At 39.4% G+C, this 26246-nt stretch overlaps 1 protein-coding gene across 1 annotated transcript in view; it reads left to right on the forward strand.

Moving 5' to 3' along the window:
* The first annotated feature begins 5028 nt into the window (after positions 1-5028).
* The window catches only part of LOC109931674 (glutamate receptor ionotropic, NMDA 2C-like), a 98873-nt gene continuing 77655 nt past the window's right edge, over positions 5029-26246 (forward strand). The window contains exons 1-4 of the mRNA XM_048611120.1: positions 5029-5054; positions 6432-6460; positions 11080-11474; positions 22647-23239. Of these exons, the coding sequence (XP_048467077.1) occupies positions 5029-5054; positions 6432-6460; positions 11080-11474; positions 22647-23239 (1043 nt within the window). The remainder of the gene's footprint in view (positions 5055-6431; positions 6461-11079; positions 11475-22646; positions 23240-26246) is intronic.

Consider the following 26246-nt stretch of genomic DNA (forward strand, 5'->3'; position numbering starts at 1 on the left):
AGTTGTGGGAGCAGTCCTGAGTTGGAATTCTGCAATGAGGAAACAGATATGGGAGGCTCCATGAGTAAAACCTTAAAATCCCTGGTGAAGCAGGGAAAACTTTGAAACAGGGCAGCAATCCAGGCTTGAAAAGCGAAAAGTTAAAAATTACTTGCAGCTCCGTTCAAGCATTGCTGCCACTGCAACAGACATTACGAGGCACAGCTACAGAAACAGAAGTGAAAGGTCAGAAAGGGAAGATAAATTTAAGGTTGCAGAGTCAAGGACATCATGAAATAAAGGATAAATGGACAGTCTAAACCTCTAAGAAGACTAAGGCTAACAGTGACAGAAATTTTAAGAGACTTAATTTAGGTTGTGGCAAAGGCAGAAGATCCTTCATAAGAACTATCAGGAATGGGATTCATTAATGAAACTGCAATTAAAGCATCTATTAAAAGCTGCAAATAATAGGGTTCAAACAATGAAAAGGCAGAATAACTCCATTTTCCTTGTAAAGACGTGGAATGTAGGAACAGGAGTAGGCCCTTTGAACCAACCCTGCCACTTTAGATCATGGCTAGTCATATCCTCAATGCCACATTCCCCTACCAATCATTAGTCCCTTAATGTCAATAGTCTCCAGAAACCAATCGATTTCTGTCTTGAAGATATTCAATGCTTGAGGGTAGAAATTCCAATGATTCAGCACCCTCTCAGTGACATAAATCTTCCTCATCACAGTCTTAAATGACCTGCCCCTTATCCTGAGCTTACATCCCCTGGTTCCAGAGTCACCAGCCAAGGGAAACATTCTATCCATTTCACCCCACCAAGAGCTTTGTAAGCTTCACTGAGATCATCTCTCATTCTTTGAAATTCATCTACAGTCAAGGTTCATCAATATTTCTCACAGAAACAAGCCACCACCCCCCAGAATTAACCCGGTGAACCTATGCTGCATTCCCTCTATGGCAAGGATATCTGGCTTAGGTAAGGAGACCAAAACTGTACACAATACTCCAGGTCTCACCAAGCCTTTATGCAACTGCAGGAAGACATTGTGACTCTGTACTCAAACCCTCTCGAGATCAATGTCAAATACCGTTTGCCTTCCTAATTGTTTGCTATATCTGCCTGCTAGCTTTTAGTGTCAAGGACACCAAGATTCCTTGGACACTGCACTTCCCAACCACTTACCATTTAAGAAATACTCTGCCTTTTCACATTATATTCAATCTGCCATGTTATACTCCATTCACTTAACCTGTCCAAGCCCTTTTGAAGTATCTTTGCACCCTCTTCACAACTTGAGTTCCCACCCAGTTTGGTGTCATCAGCAAATGTGGAACTATTATAATTAGTCTTCACATCCAAATCATTTATATAGATTTTGAACAGCTGTGGGCCTAACCGTGACCCTTTCAGTACTCACTAGTAACTGTCTTCCATCCTCGGAATGTTCAATTTATCCTACTGTCTTTTCCTACGCCAAATGCTAAAACCTCTTGTCAGAGTTGGAGAGCACAGATATGTCAGAGGCACCAACACTGCCCAGATATTAAAAGTTCATTTTAATATTTAGGGACAGCTGACAGTCTAGTGACATCGTTACTGGAATAGTAATCCAGAGACTCAGATAATATTCGAGGGGACCCTGGTTTGAACCCCATGAAGCCAGAAGGTGGAATTTGAATTCAATAAAAATCTGAAATTAAAGTTCTAATGATTCATGAAACCGTTGTTAATTGTTGTAAAATCCCTTCTGGTTTATTAGTGCCCTTTAAGGAAAGAAAATGCCATCCTTACTTGGTCTGCTCAACATGTGACTTCAGACGCTCAGCAATGTGGTTGGCTATTAACTGCCCTCTGAAATGACCCAGCAAGCCTTTCAGTTCTTTCAATTGCCAGAAAGGAAAGAAGAAATGAAACTAGATGGACCACCTGGCATCGATTAAGGCACTAGAAACAACAGCAACAAACACAAATCTGTCAACCCTGCAAAATCCTCCTTGCCAGCATCTGGGCCTAGTGCCAAAATTAGGACAGCTGTTTCACAGACTGGTCAAACACAGTTTCACATATCCCTACTCACAGAATCATTCCTCACAATGTCCCAGGCACCACCATCACCATCCCTGGATATGTCCTATCCCAAGGGCAAGAAAGACCCAGCAGAGGTGGCAGGACATTAGGATGCAGTCAGGTGGGGAGCTGTTCTATGAGTCCTCAACAGTAACTCCAGACCCCATGAAGTCTCATACTAGGTCAAATGTGGGCAAAAAATCTTCCTGCTGATTATCACAGAACAACCGTCCCCCGCCACCCGACTGTTGAATCAGTTTTCCTCCATGTTGATCAGCGCTTGCAGGTGGCAGGGCACAGAACGTACTCTGGGTGAGTGAGTCCAATGTCCGTCAAGATTGGCTCAGCAGTATCACTATTGGTCGAGTCTTAAAGTACACAGCTGCTAGACTGGGTGAGGGAATCAACAGGACAGAAATTCATACTTGATCTCATCCTCACCAATCTGCCTGCCACATATGAATCTGTCCATGACAGTATCAGTAAGAGTGACCACCATACAGTCCTTGTGGAGATGAGGTTCCGTCTACCCATTGAGAATAACCTCCATTGTGTTATGTGGTACTATCACTGTGCTAAACAGGATAGATTCCGATTAGAAATAACAACTCAAGATTGGTTATCAATGAGGTGCAAGGCCCATCAGCAGAATTGTACTCCAATACAATCTGTAACCTCATAGCCTGCATTTCATCCACACTACCATTTCCATCAAGCCAATGGATTAACCCTGGTCCAATGAAGAGTGAAGCTGGGCATGCCAAATGCCATCAACCCATTTAAGCTAGAAAATAGGACCACTTGTATGCCAAAAGTATAAGCAGTAAGTGATGGACAGAGCTAAGTGATTCTGCAACCAATGAATTAGGTCTAATTGTGTTGTCCTGCCACATCCAGTCACAATTTATTAAACGACTCATTGGAGAGGGAGGCTCCACAAATATCCCCATTCTCAATGATGGGGGTGCCCAGCATATCAGTGCAAAAGATACGGCTGAATCATTTACAATAACTTTGATCAGGAAGATCGATTATTATCTGACTGGTGATACTTTGGCAAAGGGGAATTCAATAGGACCTGAGTGTCCTTGTACCCAGTCACTGAAAGCAAGCATGCACATGCAGCACCCAGTGAAGAAAGCAAATGGTACATTGGTCTTCGTAGCTAGATTATGTCTTGCTGCAATAGTACAGCGCTTTGACAAGACCAGAGCTGGGGTATATGTGCAGTTTTGGTCTGAACTGGGGATTGCAATAAGCACCATCATTGTGATTATATCATATGATCTGCTGGGCAGAACAACTTAGTATCTCAAAGAAGCGAGACCTAACATCTGTTTCCCTTCAAAGTCTCTGTGACAACGTCCATCATGTCAATGTAACCTGAACTATTGCTTAAATGCAATAAAGTATATGTTGTTAACTATGAGAGATCATTACGATTAGACCAAGTGCTTTTCCTCTACCACCCAAGACCAAGCCGGCCCTATAGTTTCCAACACTTAAAGAGGTTGGTGATAGCAATTATCATGAGCATCTGGCATACCCATGCAACAGCTACCACCTCACACAAACAACATCTGACATGAAACCTCATTTCCCAGTGGTCCACTGTGGTTTTAGAGCGATCAGTAACTGTGCACTCCTGAGCTACAACACAAACAGCATCATTATCTACAAACACATTAGTAGTCAGAACAGGGGCCAGAGCAATCTGGCACAATCTATCCTGAAACCAGCAGCTGGTATCAGTGCCAGAGAGAAAATAAAGCCATTTGCTGCAATATGACCGCACATGGCTGCATCATTATATCTATTACAGTTATGATACAATCCATTACAAAAATATATCCCAGAATGCCTTAGTGATAAATGTTGAAAGGTAACTCCAGACCTGTCCTGACTTGTAAAATACATCTTAGAGAATCATTGTTTTGAAGTTTTCAATTAGCCTTGCCTGTTTTTGGGCAGAGAGATTTCAACTCCTTTGAATGAATAAGAGTTACTTTATGTTTTTGTTGATACCACGTTTAATAGATATAATCAGCCCACAGTTTAAGAGTGTGCAGGCAGAGAGAGGTTGGGAAACTGCTAGACAGTCAAGGAAGAACAGGCAGGTAGTGCAGGAGACCCCTCAGTCCATCTCACTCTCCAGCCTGTAATCCATGAGCATGCTGCTTTTTTCTGGGTGTATAGCTGGACCGTAGCTCAGGGCACCATCACTGGTTCGGATGCACAGATGACCGGAGGAAAATTGGAAAAGCAATAAAGAGGGATTCATAGATTAGGGAAGAAACATGCACTTCTACAGCTGTGGATATGAATCCAGAATGGTACCTCCTTGGTGCCAGGGTCGAGGATGTCACAGAGTAGTTGCAGAATACTCTGAGGGGGACAGAATCACCAGCCAACAGCTAAGGTCCACATTGGTGCAAACCATGTAGGTAGACAGAGATGAGATCCTGCAATCAGAATTTATGGGTATAAGAAAAACTTTCAAGCACGCCTGATATTTCCCACATTACAATCCAACATTACAATTTTGACCTTACATTAATCTATATCTCTTCAATGGATCTTTTTATCCTGCTACCAACTTGTTTTGCTGCCTTTTTTGTATCATCAGCAAATTTGACAGCAATACAGCCTGCTCCTTCATTCAAATCCCTAATATAGAACATAAATATTTGTGGCCTCAACATTGTTCGAATGTCAGTTAGTACATCAACTTGCAAATGACCCATATATTCTGACTCACTGTTTCTGTTTATTTTTATTTTTTATGATGTGTGCAAAGCCAGCATTTCTTAATCATCCCTCATTGCCCTTGAGCTGAGTGGCTTGGTCAGCCAATTCAGGAGGCAGTTAAGAGTCAACCAAACTGCTATGAATCTGGAGTCACATGTAGGCTAGATCAGGTAAGTACAGCAGAGATATGAATGAACTTATTTTTTCCAATGACAAATGATTATAGTTTCATGGCATCTTTTGTGGAGACTAGTTTTCAATTACAGACACATTAATTGTGTTTAAACTTCACCAACTGCCATGGCAGGATTTGAATTTACCACAAGGTCATTATCACGGGCTTTTTAAAAATTTATTCACAGGCATCATTGGCCAGGCACTTATTGCCCATCTCTAAATCTACAGAGGGCAATTAATAGTTAACCACATTGCTGTGGGTCTGGAGTCGCATGTAGGCCAGAACAGGTAAGGATGGTAGTTTCCTTCCCTAAAGGATATTAATTGAACCAGATAGGTTGTTTTGACTGTTGACAATGGTTTCACAGTCATCATTAGACTCTGTCAGTCTCCATCTCTTTTCTGCCACTCCATATTCTCCTCACAGCTAATGTTCCCTTCCAGCTTTGTATCTTCAGCAAATTTAGATCCATTACTCTTGGTCTCTTTGCCTAACTGTTGATATAGATTGTAAATAACTGAGATCCCAGCACCAATGTTGTAGTGCTTAACCTGCAAACTTGAAAATGCTCCATATATCCCAACGTTTTGCTTTGTCATCATCAACCAATAGTTTACCTGTGCTAATATATTACACCAATTCTATATAACCTTATCATTGCCTTTAGTACAGTATTTTATTGAATAACCTTTGGAAATCTAGATATTCTTCATTTACTGATTTCCTTTATTCACCCTATTACTTACAGCTTTGAAGAATTCTATCAAATTTGACAAATATGATTCTCTTTTTGTAAAACCACACTGAGTTTGACAGTACTAGAATATTTAAAATGCATTGTATGGTTCTACTTTATTTTGGATCCCAGCTTTTTCCAGGTGTTTGGTGTTAGGCTAGCTCTCTTTATCTCTATTTCTCTCTTCTTGAATGGTGGTCTTATGTTTTCGAGCTTCCAATTTGCTTAGCATGTTCTAGAGCCTTGGTAGTTTTGGAAAATCATAACTAGTGCATCCATTATCTCTGCAACTGCTTCTTACAGAACCGTAGGATGTAGGCCATCAGATAATGGAAAATTGATGTTTTTTTAGTCCCTAACGTTTCTCCTATGCTTTTTTACTCTGCTGTCATTAATTATTTCAAGCTCTTTGCTCTTATAAGCTTTTTGATTATTCTCTATTTCTGATCTGTAATATGTTTCTTCTACTATGGAGACAGACGAAAATATTTGTTTAAAAGTCTCTGCCGTTTCATCATTCCCCAAGATAATTTCTCCTGTCTGTGCCCCTCAGGGACCAACATTTATTTTAACTGTTTGCTTCCTTTTTATATAGTTATAAAAGACTATATCATTTGTTTTTGTCTTGCTGTCATTTTACTTGGGTGCTATTTTTCTTCCTTTTTTGTCAACAATGCTGGATTCTGAAACAAGCCCAATGCTCAGATTAACTATTATCCTTTGCAACATTCTAAGCCGCTTCTTTTAGTTTATTACTGTGTTATAACCCTCCGGGCATGCTAGAAATCAAACCCTGCTATCCCTGGAGTTGTGATAAAATGTGAAAAGATTTAATTGAACCATCATATTTACCTGACCTATAAACTCTGGTCAAAAGAATATATCAGGTTTATATAGTTAACCAGAAGAAAACTATTCATTATGAACAAATGGTCTTTAACTGATAGCAAGAAATAAATATGAATTACTAAATTAAAATATTATATGTCTGCCTTTAACAACTGACACACACAAATAGATTTTAAGGGTGAGAAAAACAGGGATAACGAAGTTCAATAGTGCCGACCTGGAGTACAGGATTGGGTAAGTTTCCTGATATCTTTTCATTTTGATTTGATTTGATTTGACTTATTGTTGTCACATGTACCTAAGTACAGTGAAAAGTTTTGTTTGGCGAGCAGTACAGGAAGATCAGAGCAAGCAAGGACATACAGATCATAGGGTGCTTAGGCAGTGCAAGGCATATAAGGTTATGGTTACACAGGAAGTACACAAAGCAAGATCAACATTAGCAAGATTATTTGAAATTAGAGAGGTCCATTTAGCAGTTTAATAACAGCAGGGAAGAAGCTGTGTTTGAACCTATTGCTATGTGTGTTCAAGCTTCTATATCTTCTGACTAACGGAAAAGGTTGGAAGAGAGCATGATAAGAGACCAACACAAGGTTGTCTGCAAAGTTCAGTCTTTCAGTTATTGGTTGAGAACAGATTCTTTGAACACACTGGAAGGTTTTCTTTACCCTTTCTTCAGCAGAGATGTGGAAAAAAAGCAGTTTACAGGAAACAGTGGGTGAGAACAGCTGGAAGGGACTGGATTTGCTGGTACCTTTCACAAACAGAAGGGAGTGAAGCCAAAACTTGAAGCTTTCCCTCAGAAGTTAGGGTCTCTCTCCTGCTCTTGTTGGACACAGAACTGGTTTCCTCCTCAGAGGCCAATCCCAGCATTGTTCTGTCACTTCCACTCCAAGTGGTTAATAGAGAAAGAACAACCAACCAGTGTTTCCAGGTAAGTTTGGCCTGAACAGAAAGAATTGGAGACAATGTGTCTGACTTCGATGCAGTAACAGTTTTTCATGGACCTGTTAGGCCCGTTTGCTTTGCAATCTGCAATCAGCTCCTGTAAACACAATTTTTAAAACTGCACCCATTTTTCACATAGTCTCTTTTGAATAAGAGCAATAGTCTTCCAGTTAGTCCACGTCAAAAATAAAGAATATTAAAGATGTGGGCTTGACAACTGTCCCTAATTTTTCAATTAAGTCAAGGATGGATCTATCTTGCTGAATTTTTTTCAAATGGAAAGTATCTTTGTTGAACATGTTGACTTTTTCTTTAAATGGTATCCATGATTTATTTATTACCATGACTCCCAGCATTTTGCCCAATCACCATAGCCAGTTTCCCCTCCTTTCTATATAATTGGTTTTATGTAAGTTTAAAATTTTTGTCTGGGACTAGAATTTTTCATTTTCAAACTGAATATGTAATTCAACTGCATTTTGATCACTTTTTCCCTGTGTATCTTCTATCATGACATTATTAATTAACACTGCCTCATTGCTCAATATCAGGTCCAAAATAGTTTCATCTCTAATTGGTTCCACAATGTATTGTTTCAGAAAAGTATCACAAAACCATTTCACAAGCTCATCTTCCAGATCATCTTTGCTGATATGATTGATCCAGTCTATTTGAAGATTAAAATCCTTAATAATGAATACATTCCCTTATTACAAACTCCATTTTGTTTTTGCTTAATGCTTTTTCAAATGGTATAACTCCTGTTAGATGTCTATAAACTATACTATCAGCATATTTGGATTCTTGCTATCCCCAACCTCCACCCACACTTTTTCTACCCCTAATCTACTTTGCCAAGATTCTTTCTCATGAATCTCCTTACGTTGCCCTCTACTGTTAGGGATATTCCGCTTCCAAGTCTTTTCACAAAATTTTGTTTTTGTTGAAATATTTATTTCCCAATCTTAGTTACTTTGTAACCATGTCGCTGTGATGACATCTTAATGGTCAATGTTAGGGCTTCAATCAACCCAAGGACTAGCAGACCACCCTAAACCTCCCCTTGTCACTATTACTGCTGTCCTTTATTCCTACTTTGTCTCCTTCCACTAAGTCAATTTCCTATCCAGGTCAATAGGTTTCCTTCATTTCACTAGTTTCACTTCCATTTAACAAATTTCATTATGAAAGAATTCTGGAAGTTCATTTAAATAATATCCACAGACATTCACTTTCTGTTAATTTAGATACCCTTTAAAATAATTCAATCAATTTCATCAGATATGAGTTACACAGTATAACTTCATGCTGGCTCTCTGATCAGCTGAAAATATCAAGGTGTTCAGCTACCCTATTATTAATTACCCATACTTGCAATTTTTCGACACAAAATATTTAGCTAATTGAACTCTAATTCCCCTGTTTCCCAAATCCTCCTGCAAACCTTACTGAAACTGCAGAGTGACATGCACAATGTTTCAAACTAAAGGAATGGTTGCTGAATTCAGAGAACTTCAGAATCTTACAGCATTTCTATAACATTCTCACCTACTTAAGCTCTGGATTAGAAAACATTTGGTTCTGATTTGTCACTTTTTAATACCATTTTTTTAAAACAGCCTTTATTTTACTTAATTTGCCATCCCTGAATCAATATTAGTTCTTTTGGGATTTCTGACATGCTAATTTCTTTCTCAACTGTAAATTCTGATGTCACCCATTTTCACTGGCAATGTCGCTGATTAGTCATTAATCGTTAATACCAAACCATTCCTTAATCTCCTCAATGAAAACAGTTACAATTTTTTAGCTTTTCCTTGTATTTATATTTCCTCATACCATGCAACATCCTAGTGAACCTCTAAAGTTTCAGCATCTTCTTGTATAATGGAATCAATCACAGCAGCTGTGGTCTTGCAGAGGTTTTGTTTAGATTTTGAATTACTTATTGTACCATTCTGTACACTTGCAATTAGACCCAAGATTTCATTTTCTTTTATGATCTTATCCATTTGAATTGCTCCATTAATGTCTTGCAAAATTGAACCCCCAAATCATAATTCCAAATCACCCAGCTTTTAAAACGTAATCACATATTAAACTAGAATGCAACACCTGACATTAAGTCGCATTGAACTCCACTGCACCTTTTATTGTCCTGCCCACCATCTCATCAACATCCCCAACAGCACCCTACATTCTTACAAATTTTTCATCATTACTCTGGCTTATTTCCAGATTATTGATAGAAACGGTGAACAAATATGGACCCAGAACTGAATCCTTGAGGATTCCACAGCCTAGTTCCAACCTCATTTAAAATCTGCCTTAGTTCCTACTCTATTGTATCACAAGGATCTGTGGTGTACTGTAAGGACCTGTTCTTGGTCCTCTTCTATTTGTGATTTTTGTAAATGATTTGGATGAAGGAGTGGAAGGGTGGATTAGTAAGTTCGCAGACGATACGAAGGTGGGTCAAGTTGTGGAAAGTGCAGAGGGCTGTTCTAGGTTACAAAGGGACATTGATAGGATGCAGAGCTGGGCTGAGAAGTGGCAGATGGAGTTTAACCCTGAAAAGTGTCAGGTGATTCATTTTGGAAGGACAAACTTGAAAGCAGAATACAGGGTTAGTGGAAAGATTCTTGGCACTATGGAGGAGCAGAGGGACCTTGGGGTTCATGTCCACAGTTCCCTGAAAGGTGCCACCCAGTTGGATAGAGTTGTTAAGAAGGTGTATGGTGTGTTAGCTTTCATTACTAGAGGGATTGAGTTCAAGAGCCATGAAGTTATGCTCCAGCTATACAAAACCCTGGTTCGGCCACATCTGGAGTATTGTGTCCAGTTCTGGTTGCCTCATTACAGGAAAGATGTGAAAGCATTGGAAAAGGTGCAGAGGAGATTTACCAGGATGTTGCCTGGAATGGAAGGAAGGTCTTACGAGGAAAGGTTGCGAGAGCTAGGGCTTTTCTCTTTAGAACGATGAAGGATGAGCGGTGACTTGATAGAGGTGTACAAAATGATCAGAGGTATAGATAGAGTGAACAGCCAGAGACTTTTTCCTAAGGTGGAGGTAGCTATTATGAGGGGACATAGTTTTAAAGTGAATGGAGAGAGATATAGGGGAGACGTCAGAGGTAGATCTTTACTCAGAGTGGTCGAGGCGTGGAATGCATTGCCGGAGAGGGTAGTGGAGTTGGCCTCATTCAGGGCATTTAAGCGGCTAATAGATAGGTATATGGATGATAGTATAAGGTAGGGGTGGAGGTTAGATAGACCTTAGGTTTAGGGTAAAAGCTCGGCACAACATCGTGGGCCGAAGGGCCTGTACTGTGCTGTACTGTTCTATGTTCTATGTTCTATTGTCTATCTTCTAAGCAACTTTAAATTCAATGTTCCACATTCCCCTCAATCTCTGCCTTTCCTTGTCCCACCCAAATAATCCCAACTGAGGCATTGGTCTTTGTCTCCTTGTTTATGATATCTTAAGAGTGACTGGCTTTCATGGAAATAGATGTGGATTTATCTTAACGAGATGAATCTTATTTTTCTTTAGGGAGCACCATGGAACAAATGCTACAGACTGTCCTCTTCCTGTCTGCAGTAGATACTACTTTTGCCAGAGAGCCCAGTCAACCAACCATCAATGTCGCTGTTGTACTCGGAGGATCTTGGTACAACATGGAAATCAGAGGCAGCTTTAATCAAGAGACCTTCCAGGACCTGCCTGTACAAATCAACACTGTCACAGTAATAGTGAACAACACCAATCCCAGCAGCCTGATCACTCACATCTGTGATGTGCTGACCAAATCCAGGATCCATGCTGTTATCTTTGAGGATGATATTGAATCTGAGGCTGTGGCACAAATTCTGGATTTTACCTCTGCAGAAGTCTCAGCTCCAATCATTGGGATGGGTGGAGGCTCTACTGTTGTGCTCACTCCAAAGGTTAGTTCCAGTCATAGTCTCATGAGCAGAAATCTAGTTTTTTACAGGACTATGATGCCACAGCTGGAATATTGTGTGCAGTTTAGCTTTGCATATTTAACAAAAGATATAATTGCATCAGCGATGATGCAGTGAATGATTGACACTGGGAGAAGGGTGCTGTGCTATGATGTAAAGCTGAGTGAATTGGATCTATAATTTCTGGCATTTAAAATAATGAGAGATTTTGGTGAAACATACAACATTCTAAAGGGGGTTAATAGGACAGTCACTGAGGTATTGTTTTCCCTGGCTAAAACATAAGTGCATTGTCTCAAGGTAAAGGACTGATTATTTAAGACAGAGATGATGAAAAACATCTTCACTCAAAGGTTTGTGAATCTTTGGAATTCTTAATCTCAAATAGTTCAGAATCTGCACAATTGAATATGATCAAGGCTGAGTTGGTAGATTTTGATCTCACAGAATCTAAGGTATACAGACAGTGGGCACAAAAGTGGCAAGTGGGAAAAGTTAAGCCCTGATTTTATTAAAGGGAGGAGCAGGCTAAAGGGGCTGTATAGATTATTCCTACTCCTACTTCTATTTCTTTTGTTTCTGCTGATTGTTGCTGCAATATCTCCGCTTCCTCCATTGCTCATATTAAATATTTATCTCCTACAAAAATTAACAAAGGTAAGCTATCCCTTTTCATCCTTGCTAATCTATTTGCAACCTTTTATACGTTGGATACCTTTAACCAAACCATTCAGACTGCTATGACAAACCTCTGGGGCAGCTGGGAATTGAAGTAGGGCCTCCTGGTTCAAAGTCAGGGACATACCACTGTGCCACAAGAGCCCCTCCCCGCAAGTAATATGTTTGACCATATCATTGTTTTTTTCTTTCTGTTTTAAACCAGAAGTGCTAATACGCACAACTGAGCAACCTTCCCACTACCAAACTCACTATATCATTGGTTTTTTTTTAAAACTAGTAACTACTGCCAGTAAAACTACCAGTAACCAACTGAATAGTTACAAGCAAAGCCTATTATGGGCAATGCAAACCATCAAAGGTGACGCGAGCAGGAAGTGGCTAAATCAAAATGGAGTTGGAGAGGGGAATAAAGCATTGTATCCCTCACCTACATCATTGTTAATATGTAAGTAGTTAGTAAACTCTATCCACAAAGAAAGGTCTCCTGGTTTCTGTCTCACTAACTGGCTTGGATCCAAAATGATATTGGTAGCTGATGGTGGTTTCTGAAAGTTGCAGATTGGAAACTAAAATTTCTTTTCAGACAGAATGTTGTAATTGGAATTACTTTGAAGAAGGGTGGCCGAAAACAAGTACAAAGTGTTGAGATTTGATTTCCCATTGATATCTTGTAAAGCTGAACCTTTTGATCAATGAACGAACTAAGTGAACATGTGGACACAGGTTAAGTCTTTACCAAGTAAAAAGAGCAAGGCATGACCTTGGTATTGCTGCTTCCTACTAAAAGCAGGTTTAAAGTATTCCCAGAGTTCAAAGCTCAACAATTGGACACCGAGGAAGTTTTATGAATTCTACAAACATTTATGGATGAAATTTAAAGAAAGATGGCCTATTAAATGAGTAAGGCATGCTCAGACTTTTGATAAATTTAGAAAACAGGATGGATATTCTGCAGAAGCAAATATAATGAAATTTAAATGACAAAATGCAAAATTGCATAAATTCTACTTGAACAGCCTTAACTCCGTGCTTGTCTTTAAATTGTTGGACAATTTAAGGCATTGAACACAAATAAGCTCACAACATCAATTAGATTTTAAGAAAACAGATTGCTATAGGAACAAATGCCAGGAGCCCTAACAAAATTTCCTGGGAAAACATTAATTCCCAGTGGCCTTCATGTTTGAAATAGGACATTCAGCAGAACACAAACAAATGAATGATTCAATAGTGGTAGCAAAAGCTCATCCCCAAGTACAGGCCAAAAGTGTAAATTTAGAAGGAGAATTGTAACTAAAAAGGAGTGAGGATAGAGATACTGCTGGTAATTATAACAGGGATTGAGGAACTATAGCAGAAGAATGAGTCCAAGAAATGCCTGGGGTTATGGTTACTGGGTATTTTGGACACAACTCTATGCCATTATGCAATGAATTGTCTTATACTAAATGACAAGACTTTCAAAATTATACAGGATGTGGAAGGTTCAAAAGAGGAAGAGGTGATACTGATCAGGCAGAGGGTATTGTACTACTTACAAGAAAATTCAGTCCAATAATCAACATTTCAGTCAGACTTATTCAGTTACACTGTGCTGGACAGTGAATACACATCCACACTATGTGGAATGGATTGGATAAAATGCTGTTTGGAGTCTTTAAATAATAAGGACTGAAGAGATTGTTTGGGAATTTAAGAGCTTCAGGCTTGTGATTGATAGCATGCTAAATCATTAAAAAGAGTGGTGATTCCATACAAAATACCGTGGATAAACAACTTCACCAGCACAGGCACAATGTCCACTCTTACTATTGAGCAGGCCCCCAATGAAAAGGACCCAAAAGGAAACCAGACATTGAACACAATAGGCAATTGTTTTTGACATGACAGTGGATTTAGAATTTACACAATCTGAAAGTTAAAGTGTTTCTCCAAAAAGACCTAGCTTCCTTAATCAAAATTTAGTGCCACCATTATAGAGGGAACAGGAAGTACAAATATTGATTAAATGTGCAAGCTGAAGGATAGAAGGTAAGATCCATGAATTAACAAAATGAGGTAAAGATGTGGAAGACCAGAAAATACAGCACAAGTTCTGAACATGGACCTAGGAAAAAATTGCAGGCTTACTAAAGGAGTTGGCAGAACATTGTAATAGTACTCCAAAACAAGATATGATGGCAAATAGAGGTTAAAGTTTGACAAAAAAAAGGAAAAACAAGAACTATGGATCAGGCTGGAAGTATCACAAGAACTAGAAACCCATAGGATCAATAAGTTTCAGTGGCTACAAAGAAATTAGAATATAAGTTGATAAAGGCTCCCAAGCAAAAAGATTTGGAGAGCTGGAAAGAATTTGGTGTATACACTACTGTATTAGATAGGGGACAGTCAACCTTATCAAATAGATGGATTTTAATAGAAAATGTTCTTTCTCATGGGAATGTGTAAGGATAAAGTCAGATTAAAGGATCAGGGTTTTGAAGAAGATCTTGGTAATCAGATGTTAGAGTGGACTCCCCTATTGGAGAAAAGTGATCTTGAAAATCTTCCTACCTCCTTTTGCAACATACTCCTTGAAATGTAAATTGATCAATATAAACATTACATTGATGCAGGTTGAAAACATGCAAAGAGAGGTATTTTTGAAGCAATTTAAAGGAGCAAGTGATATGGCAGGGAAGGCATGGAAAATAAACAAATGTACGTATGGTTTGAATGATGCAGAGAGGTTTTGGTATTTCTCAAGTAAAGGCAAATTACTTGAATGCTGGAAATGTGAAAAAAAAAGTATTCTGGAGAAGCTCAACAAATCTGGTAGCATCTGTGGAGAGGGAAACAGTTAAAATTTGAGTCTGAATCTTTAAACTAGACCTGATACCAGTTCTGAAGAACTGTCACACCAGACTCAAAACATTTACTGTGTCTTTCTTCCCACAGATGCTACCAGACCTGTTGAGTTTCTCCAGAATATTCTGTTTCTTTGGTATTTCTCAGTTAGGTCTGTCCTGATCTAAAGTAGATTGCATTCAACTTATAGCAGACCCAGCAATGTTCTACAGGAATTACAAAAATAAACATTAAATTTCTGTAGAGAGATTCTACAAAATTTGAGTAATCTGTGTTAGATAAAATAAAAAAGGGGGAATTTAAATTTGGAGGTCAGCTTTGGGGGAGGGGTTTTAAATGTACAGAGTTAGACATTAAGCAGAATAAATCAGGAGCAACTTTGGATCAACAAGTCTTACTTGGATAGTATTAATTACACCCTGATAAATTGGATCAGGCCCTCACATGAAGATGATTTTGTATCCAGGGAAGATACAGACCTGTTAACAAGTTTATTCAAACCGTTAAACTGATTGTCTTAGACTAGAACTGATGCCAGTATTAGAATTCAGGATTACAACAAAACACGCTAATGTTGAGGAAATCTTGGGAGCAAATATTAAATTCTGAAAAATGCACAGTGAAATATCCAGCCTTGGGTCACCCAGAAGTTATGAACAGTATCCTTTTAAGTGGTGCTTCACATGTCAATCTATTCTAAATGGCATTCAGAATGGCAAGATATGTCATATCTGGTTGGAAATAACAAATGTTGCCCATTGGCTTGGGAAGCCAAGAAAACAAAAAGGCTAATTAAAAGTACCTTACCAGCTGAAACATTGGCTCTATAGAAGCTATAGCTCCAGGATGTATTTATTCCAAAATGCTAAAGAAAATCCTATGCAAATGGCAATTTAACATCTTGAGCACCAAATTTTTCTTTGAAACCACTTGGCCTTAAGTCTGGCTTTAATCTTATGTCTCAATGGGAAGAACTTTGTCTGTGAATATCCATCTGTTTCATAAGGCTGACTTAAGAAAAGTTTGTCCATTGAATATTATGGAATGTGAAGTAAAGTAATTTTATTATTGATCAGTTATGTTTTAAGGTAAGATATAGAATAATATTTTAAAATACTTATCAGGTTTTTTCAAAGTTCATTTATTTAACAAGTATTTACTTAAAAAGAGGGGATATTTCAACCTGTTCAGAGATGTTATTACACATGTCTGGAGTTGGTGGGACTTGAACCCAGCCCTTCTTGTCCAGAGGGAAGGATATTACCATGATGCCACAACAGCCCAAACAAACAGAAGAGGGAAACCTTTGCATTTTAATTTAGTAAAACCACCACCAAATAACCCATGCCTCTAAGAAAAGTCGCAAAGTACAAGCACTGCCCCCAACAAGAACAAAAGGGAATGGTAGGTGGCAGGGAAAGAGGACAGAGTTTAAATTAAAATGGAGTTCATAGAATCACTCTTGTGTGAAAAGAGGCAATTCGGCCCATCAAGTCTGCACTGACCCTTCGAAAAGCATCTCATCCTGACTCAACACCCCACCCAAACCTGTATGAGGTACTCACCTTGACAGAATAAACATATAGTCATTGATGCACGTGTAATACTGGACTTAGTTTCTGGAGGCAAGCACACAACTGTTTACTTCCTCTGCATCCCATCCTGCTTCGACAGTTAGACCAGTTTCTGCCCCTCATTCCTGAAGAGGACTTTGCCCTTACAGCCTCAAGGAGAGCAAAGAGAGGGGCACTGCTGCATTGCAGAGCTTTTGTGGTCTTCCTTCTCATGTGACGGCAGCACAGTTACACCATGGTTAGCACTGCTGCCTCACAGTGTCAGGGACCCAGGTTCAATTCCAGCCTTGGGAGACTGTGTGAAGATTGCACATTCTCCTGGTCTCTGCATGGGTTTCCATCTGGTGCTTTGGCTTCCTCCCACAATCCAAAGATGTGCAGGTTAGGTGGTTTGCTGTGCTAAATTGTCCTGCGGTGTCCAGGTTAGGTGGATTAGCCATGGTAAAAACCCATGCAGGGTTAAGGTGATGGGGTGGGAGGGTGAGTCTAAGAGGGATGCTTTCTGGAGTGTTGGGGGCAGACTTGATAGGCTGAATGGCCTCTTTCTGCATTGTAGGGATCCTACGATTCTATGATTCATCATTCCGGGCAGTCAATTGCTGTCTGAGTTAAATGGCCTCCGCCCCCAGTTTTGATAGTAGCCACAGGCTAGCCACAAAAATTCAGACTCTGATATCAGTTTCTCTGCAGATCTAACAGTAAAACCTCTGGCGTCTTCATGTCAGATTGTGTGTACATTTGATGTTTGAGAATGTGATCCAGAGGTCAGACTCTGTAGTCTTGATATCAGATTCTTTGTTATTCTGATGTCAGATTCTCTGTTCACCCGATGCTGAAACTCTGGCATCCCCATGTCAGATTCTGTCTAAGCTTGATGTTAAAACCTCTATAGGCCTGATGTCATACTCTGCATGGACCAGCTTTTGACAGATGCTGTACTTTTGTACATTGGCAGATTCTATGTTGACCTGATTTCAGATTTTTTGTAAAAGCAGAATACTATTGATGGATCTGAAATAAGAACAAAATACTGGAAGCAATGGACACGTTTGTCGGCATATGTGGACAGAGAAAAATACAGAGAATGTTTTGAATCTAATACGAATTTTCTTCAGAAATGAAATTCATCTGGTTCTCATAGAAACACAATTTTCACAGTGTAGGAGACCACTCAGTTCATTGTATCTGTACCGGCTCTCAGAATAAGCAATTCACCTTAGGGCATCTCCCTGCCTTCTCACTGTAACAACCCTGCACATTCTGCTCTTTCACTAATGCACTATTATCTTTTTGAATGCCTTTATTGAGTTTAACTTCACATAGTCTCATTGCAGACCTTAAACGCTTGCTCGCTTGCATAGTTTTCCCTAATTAATTTAAATCTGTTCTCTCTCGCCCCTTCCTATTTCTTCCAATTTACTTTGTCTGGACCCCTTATGATTTTGAGTACCTCAAAAACATCTCCTCTCAACCTTCTCTCCTCCAAGGAAAATAGTCCCAGCTTTTCCAATCTATCTTCATAGTGAAGTTCCTCATCCCTGGAAACATTCTCGTGTAAATCATTTCTTCACTCCCTAATGTCTTCACACATCCCCCCTAAATTGTGGTACCTAGAAATGGATGCAATACTCCAACTTAGGACAAACTAGTCTTCTGTAAGTTCAACATAACTGCCTTGCTCTTGTATTTTATATATAAAGCCTGAGGTACTGTCCTGTCACTTTTAATGACTTATTTATATGGAGACGTAGATCCCCCTGCTCCACCATTCATTTTAGAATTGCACCCTTTATTTTACATTGTGCTCCATTTCTTCCTACCAAAATGAATCAGTTCACATCACTCCACATTGAACATCATCTACCAGTTTAGTCCTAGCAGCAGGCTCTAGGAAGATCACATATGGGAGTTTGTGTAAGGATATGAGACTCTGTATGAGACTGATGCAGTTAGACAGTCAAATAGTATGATGACATTATTTGCAAGGGTGTGAGAGTACAAGGCTATAGAAGTCTTGCTAGATCTTTGGTGATCACACCTGGGGTACTGTGTGAAGTTTTGGTCTTAATACTTTAGAATAGGTATGTTTCACTTGTAGGTGACATATCAAAATTTCACCAGATAAGTTTCTGGGATGTTACTGTTGTCCTATGATTTTTTTCTCTCATTTATTCATGGAATGTGGGTCACACTAGCTAGGCCAACACTTATTGCCCATGACTAATTGCCCTGGAGAGCAGTGGTGGTGAGCTGCCTTCTTGAACCATGGTAGTCCTGGGGTTGTAGGGATATCCACAATGCTGTTAGGTTGGGAGGCTGAGTAAAATGAAATTTAGAAGACAGAGAGATCATTTTGTTGAAACAATCAAGGTTCTTACAGGGCTTGATAGAGTAGATGCTGATAGCTTCCCCAGTTTGGGGAATCTAGGGCACAGAGGCATAGCCTCGGGATAAGGCGTCGACCATTCAGACTGAAATAAGGAGACATTTCTTTCGTTACAGTTTCTGAATTGTTGAAATTCTATACCCCATAAAGTTCTACATGCTCCATTATTGAATATATTCAAGGTTGAAACAGACAAATTTTAGAGAGTTTCTCAGAGAACCAAAAGATGTGAGAGCAGGTGGAAAAGTGGAGTTGAGGCAGAAGGTCAGCCATCATCACATTGAATCCTGAAATCCTAGAGCAGGCTTCAAGGTCAAAAAGTGTCCTCCGGCTCCAAGCTTTTAATTTCTTAGGCTCTGACATGAGATTCAGTTCATATTTCGTGATGTTAGGCCCCATGCAAAGCTAATGTCAGTGTATGGTATAAGACTTCGCAATATATGAGACACTATAATATTATCAACTAATCTTAGAACATGGGGTTGAGACTTCAAAAAGCTATCCATCCCAGGGGACAGAACATTGACAGTTTACATGAAGTATAAGGGCTATTTACTGGAGTCTGTTTTGTAGAAACCTGACCAAATTTTGCAGCTTGCTCTGCAAGGCCAGAGGAAACATTTGGATCCAAAGTATTTTGCTAAAACCTGCAGGCTGGTTTTTCACAGGCAAGAATTATATTATATTGTGACAAGGAAACACTTTCTCGAAGCCCACTGTAAATATATGAGAGCTAAATACCACTTCAAAACTGTGTTAAATAATTTTAGTTGTTTGAATGCAAGATTAATTAGTATGTACCAGCTTAGTATGGTTTCAATACACTGTTAAGAACATTTGGACTAGATAACTATTATCAACAGCTCTGATCATTAGTGGTGGATAACAAATAAATACCAATGAGGAGCTTCTGAATGTTAATTTACAAAGTAGCAATGAAAGAGGTTTTGTGGCACAGTGGCAGTGTTTCTACTTCTCGATCAGGAAAGTCCTGGTTCAAATCCCACTTGCCCAGGATCTGTGTCATAACAGGTTGATTGAAAGTCATTTTGTTTTTACAAACCAGAGGTGAGACGATTTAAGAGAGTTGAGGAAAACAGCCTAGAATGTGGGAAGTGAGTAGGATTTTAGATAAGATTCATGTGATCTACAAGGGAACATGAATATGCCATTCATGTGCCCTGGAGTCTGTTTTGCCATTCAATGAGATACTGGCTGATCTATGACCTAACTCCATAAAGCTGCCTTTGGCTCATATCCCTTAATACCTTTGCTTAATAAAAAATTATCTATCTCAGATTTAAAATTACCAACTGATCCTGCATCCACTGTCATTTGTGGAAGAGAATTCCAAACATCTACCACCCTCTGTGCATAGGTGTACTTCATAACATCTCTCCTGAACAGTCTGGCTCTAATTTCTGAGAATCTACTCCCTATTTTCCCAACCAGTGGAAATAGTTTATCTTTTTCTATGTTGTCTTTTCCTATTAATATGTTGAAAACTTCAACCTTCTTGTCTGTAATATAATTGATTGCAGCCACCCCAACTTGCCATTTACCAATTGAACATTAACCAATTGAAGGCAAGGTGAACTTTGAATATATTAAAAGAAAATGATTGACTTACAACTTAAGACAACTATTAACAGATCCATATGGGTGATCTGTAACCAGAGGTGTAACTCTCATGGAATCCTTCTCTGCTGAGTGTTTCTCTAGGAATTCTGTCTGACAGAATCTTCAGCATGTGTCTAGATTGGAAGCACATCAAAGCCTTTGATTTTAAACCCTAAATGACCATCATCTTATCTGGAGTTGAATTCAGTGTACCTTGATAACTGGTCAATTTTATTACTTAAGTAATCCAATTAGGTCCCAATTATTACAGTCACCAGTACTTCTTATCACAGGCAAGAATAAAATGGTAAGGCTCTTGTGGTTTAATGGTAATATCCTCTCTCTGAGCCAGGAGGCTGCATTCAAGTCTCACCTGCTCCAGAGGTGTATAATAACATGTCTAAACAGGTCGATTAGGAAAAATGAGTCTGATTCCTGTTGTCGCTGAGTCCTGCCTCTTCACCCTCCCCTGAGAGGGAAAGACAGTGCTAAACCCCACCTGACAGCTCAGCAGACATTCCACCAAGGAGGTGCCTTTGACATGAGTGTGTGTAAACTGTCTGTCAACAAATACACTATTTAGTTAAAAAATGATATGCATTGGGACTCTTGTGGTGCAGTGGTAATATCCTATCTCCTCCAGCTCCCACCTGCTCCAGTGGTGTGTAATAACATCTCTGAACATGTTGATTAAAATACATACATTCTTTTCACATGCATAGATAATTAATGACATCAAGACAGAATTAAAGAGTGCTTCATATAACCCAATCAATAAACTATAACCCTGATTCTTCAACTGTAACTTGGTGAGACTCACTGTAGTGATTGTAACAAGGTCAGCCAGGTGGAGCTCATAGAATATGAGTTCCCTGATTGGGGCTGTTAATCTCATCCAATCAGGGAGCCCTAACTGACAGATAGGAACAAGTGTGTTGAGCATCCTGTTCACTGTGAAAGCTGGCTCTGAGGGAGCTGGATCAGTGTAAAGGCCTCTTCACATGTAGATAAAGGGTAACTTGGTGAAGGATACCAGCTTCTGAAGTTATTTCACTCACAACTTATTTAATCATCTGTTTCTAATTGGTGATTAATACAGTAATTCCAATAAATAGATTTGTTATTTGTAAGGTACAGAATATAATGTAGTTTCCTTAACGATTGTTTCAAAATTGCTTCCTCGGACCTTGTTAGATTACTACAGAGAATACAAAATGGAAATAACCTAAAAATGATCAAGCTACTCTAAAATCTTAATCCAGGTCTCTTTACCAGATAATACAAAAGCTTGGTTATTCATAGGCAGAAATCATATGTGAAAGCTCAAAGAGGATGGACAATGCCAGGGCAAGCTTTAATGCCACAGTTCCAATGAAAAACTTGAAGTTTCATTGGATTATTTACACCACGAAAGACTTTTACTAAACTTTTACCTGTCAGTCTAACATCCTATATACTATGGAAGAGCATTATAAAAAATGGTTGTCAAAGGCACCTGATTACTAGTCAGAAGACAGCAACTTGGCCACCCTTGGCCTCCAATCTGGCTGGGAGGACCTATACTCAGCAAAGTCTAATTATCCATTTGTGATTGTAGATATGGTTATCACTTGCAACATTATCAATGAACTGCTTGCATATTGAATGTTAGACTGTGGTAGTGGAGGTTTTGAAGCTGTCCTGAAAATACATTAAGATTTTATAGACTGAACCTGTTCATCCTGTGTAATTTCTCATAAATCTCAAGGAAGAGAATCATAAAACCATAAATACAACAATGAGGTCTCAAAGTAATTCTGATGTCAGGCTCTGCAAACAGTTGTCAGAATCTCTGTCTGGGCCTGATGTCAGATTCTACGTAGACCTGATGTTAAAACTAGTATATGCTCACTTCATTCAGACATGTTATGAATCTTGGATGATAGAGGGAGGAACAACAGCAGCCCCAGTAAATCTTATTCCCCAAAAAGTTTCTCATGGAGTGAAGTTGTGGCTGATGCGCTGCTATTGTCTAAACCTGTTGAACTTTCCTTTTCCTGCCAGGAGCAGCATTCTGCATTTCTACAGTTGGGTGCTTCAATGGAACAGCAGATCAGGGTCATCTTCAAAGTTATGGAAGAGTATAACTGGGGGAGCTTTGCCATCATTACTAGTTACTTCCCTGGATATCAGGAATTCATCACCCACATTCAGCTTTTTATCGAAACCAGCTATTATGGGTGGGAAATTGAACAGACTCTTACTCTTGAAATGACAAAAGATGAGGACAATTTCAAAACAAAGAGATTTCTGCAGCAGATTGATGCACAGATTCTGATTCTATATTGCTCGAGAGAGGAGGCAGAAAATCTGTTTGAATTGGCTGAACAAGCTAATCTCCATGGCCCAGACCATATCTGGATACTTTCCAGTATCGCAGTGGGCAACATGGAACGGGTGGCAAAGCAATTTCCTGTCGGACTAATCAGCATTATGACAGAGCGATGGAAGATGAGCTTGCAGCAGCGGGTGAGAGATGGAGTGGCAATCATCGCAAAAGGTGCGGAAAGTTTTTACAAAACATACGGATACATGCCGGGACCAAGTGCTGACTGTAGGCATCCAGCTCGAGGGGTCACAAGAAATATACTATACAGGTATTGATGCATGAAAATCTAATTATAGATGGTGGTCTATTATAGATAGTGAATGATTACAGCTTGTTATCAAATTTTAGTCAATGACCATTGGCAGGTGATGACTTATAAGAGTTAAAACAGGTAATCATCCTTTATAGACAATGTTCTTTTATGTCAGAATATCTATTATTTGCAGAGACATGTTACACATAATGATCCATCAGATGAAGTGACTCCCCAGTGGACGAGGAATTGGTTTGCATAGTGTGGCTTTGAGGGGTGGTACAGCACCTCCTAGCTCTCTCATAGGCCCAACGTGCTATTGTCACTGCATGTTGTGCCTATGCACTGTTGCTATACAGAATTAATCAATCACAGAACTGTTACTGCAGGAATCTATTTAGCTGTTGCATCTGTGCCGTTTCTCCAAAGGAACAATTCACCTAGCTGTGCATGCGTTAACATCTTTCAGTTAATAAGCCAATTGCTTCTTAAATGCCTCAGCTGAACCAAACCCTACCACATTCACCTGCTGTGAATTCCAGATCCTAACCACATGAATTTTTTTTTCATGTTTTCATTGTTTCAATTGCCAATACATTACCTTCTCACATAAGGTCATGGCTGCGTTCAAGTGGAATGACTTTAAGTGATGCATTGATTCGCATAAAAATCAACATTCAAATTGGAGTCAAATTCCATAGGGCCTTCATTAGCAGAAAAGAATTTTAAAATGATATTTATAGCCTGTAAGCTAAAATATAGTATTTTAAATTGTAAATTAAGTTACTACTAAACTAAAATATAATTAAAATACAGACGAAAAATTTAGAGTACCTCTTGCTCATTGTCAATTGTGATTCCTGCTCACTGATTCCTGATCCTCCTGTTTGCTGTGGATTCTTCCTGCTTCCCCCCTGGCCCCGCAAACCTTTGTCTTGTAGTCCCTCCCACTTCTTGATCCTCCAAGAATGGAACCCAAGGCACCAACACCAAAATTTCAAGCCCCATTAGATAACTGGCAATTAAGCGAGACACCCAATTGGAGTAGAGTTGAACAAAGACTTCCTGTACCTTAAATCTATGATCTCTCATTCTTAATTCTTCCACCAATGGGAAGACTCTCCCTATGAGCTTTGACCAGACCCCTCTCAGTTCTGTACTCCTTGATCAAATCTCATCTCCAACCTTTATTCTTTAAGAGAAATGGTTCTAAATTTCCTAATCTATTTACATGACCAAAGTTCTTCATCCCTGGGAATACTTTCATGACCATTTTCTGCACTTTTTCTAATACCTTCACATCCTTCGTATAGCGTGATGCTTAAAACTGGATGCAGTATTCCATTTGTGGCTGGAGGTTTAACATACCTTCAGTGACTTTTTTGCACTATGGCCCTACAAATAAAGCCAAGGATGCCATTTGTTTTATTAACTGCTCACTCAACTGACCTGCAGCTTCAATTACTTTTCCCCAGTCTTTCTCCTCCTGCACCCTCTTTAGATTTGTACCTTTAACTTAAATTGTCTCTCCTTATTCAACCTACCAAAATGAATCTCTTCACACTTTTCTGCAGTAAAAGGATGCATACCAAGGAAAGCCTTACATGGAGGCTACCTAATGCCCCATGGCACAACAGGCTAATATGATATTCAACCACAATCTGTTACTGATTGGGAGCAAATGTTCGCAGGTAAAGGAATGGCTGGAAAATGGGAAACCTTCAAAAATGAGATAATGAGAGTACAGAGACAGTATGTTCCTGTTAGGGTGAAGGGCAAGGCTGGTAGGTGAAGGGAATGCTGGATGACGAGAGAAATTGAGGTTTTGGCCGAGAATAAGAAGGGAGCAAATTTAAACAGCAGAGATTCAGTGAATCCCTAGAAGAGTATAAAGGAAGTAGGAATGTGCTTAAGAAGGAAATGAGGAGGGCAAAAAGGGTAATGAGATAGCTTTGGAAAGTAGGGTTAAGGAGAATCCAAAGAGATTCTACAAATACATTAAGGATAAAAGGGTAACTAGGGAGTGAATAGGGCCCCTTAAAGATATGTGTGGAATTGCAGGAGATGGGGGAGATATTAAACAAGTATTTTGCATCAGTGTTTACTGTTGAGAAAGATATGGAAGATAGAGAATGTGGGTAATAAATAGCAACAGATTGAAAAATGTCCATATTACAGAGGAGGTGGTGCTGGATGACTTAAAACGCATAAAAGTGGATAAATCCCTGGGATCTGATCAAGTGTACCCTAAAACTCTGTGGGAAGCTAGAGAAGAGATTGCTGGGCCCCTTGGTGAGATATTTGTATCATTGATAGCCATGGGTGAGGTTCTGGAAGACTGGAGGTTGGCTAACGTGGTCCCACTATTTAAGAAAGGTGGTAAGGAAAAGCCAGGGAACTACAGATCGGTAAGCCTGGCATCAGTGGTGGGCAAGTTGTTGGAGGAGATCCTGAGGGACAGGATTTACATGTATTTGGAAAGGCTAGGACTGATTAGGGATAGTCAACATGGCTTTGTGTGTGGGAAATCGTGTCTGACTAACTTAACTGAGTTTTTTTAAAGAAGTAATGAAGAGGACTGATGAGGGCAGAGCGGTGGACGTAATCTATATGGACTTCAGGAAGGCATTCAACAAAGTTCCTCATGGTAGACTGGTTAGCAGGGTTGGATCACATGGAATGGAAGGAGAACTAGCTTTTTGAATACTGCACTTTCTCGCAGGTAAAAGACAGAGGGCTGCTTTTCAGACTGAAGGCCTGTGACCGGTGGTGTGCCACAAGGATTGGTGCTGTGTTCGTAATTTATATAAATAATTTGAATGTGAACGTAGCAGCTATTATTAGTAAGTTTGCAGATGACACCAAAATTAGAGGTGTAGTGGACAGAGAAGAAGGTTATCTCAGATTACAACTGGATCTTGATCAGATAGATCAATGGAGGAGTGGCAGATGGAGTTTAATTTAGATAAATGTGAGGGGCTGCATTTTGGAAAGGAAAGGTCCTGGAGAATGTTGCTGAACA

This window comes from Rhincodon typus, chromosome 23 (genome assembly GCF_021869965.1).
Source record: "Rhincodon typus isolate 14 chromosome 23, sRhiTyp1.1, whole genome shotgun sequence".
NCBI lineage: Eukaryota > Metazoa > Chordata > Chondrichthyes > Orectolobiformes > Rhincodontidae > Rhincodon > Rhincodon typus.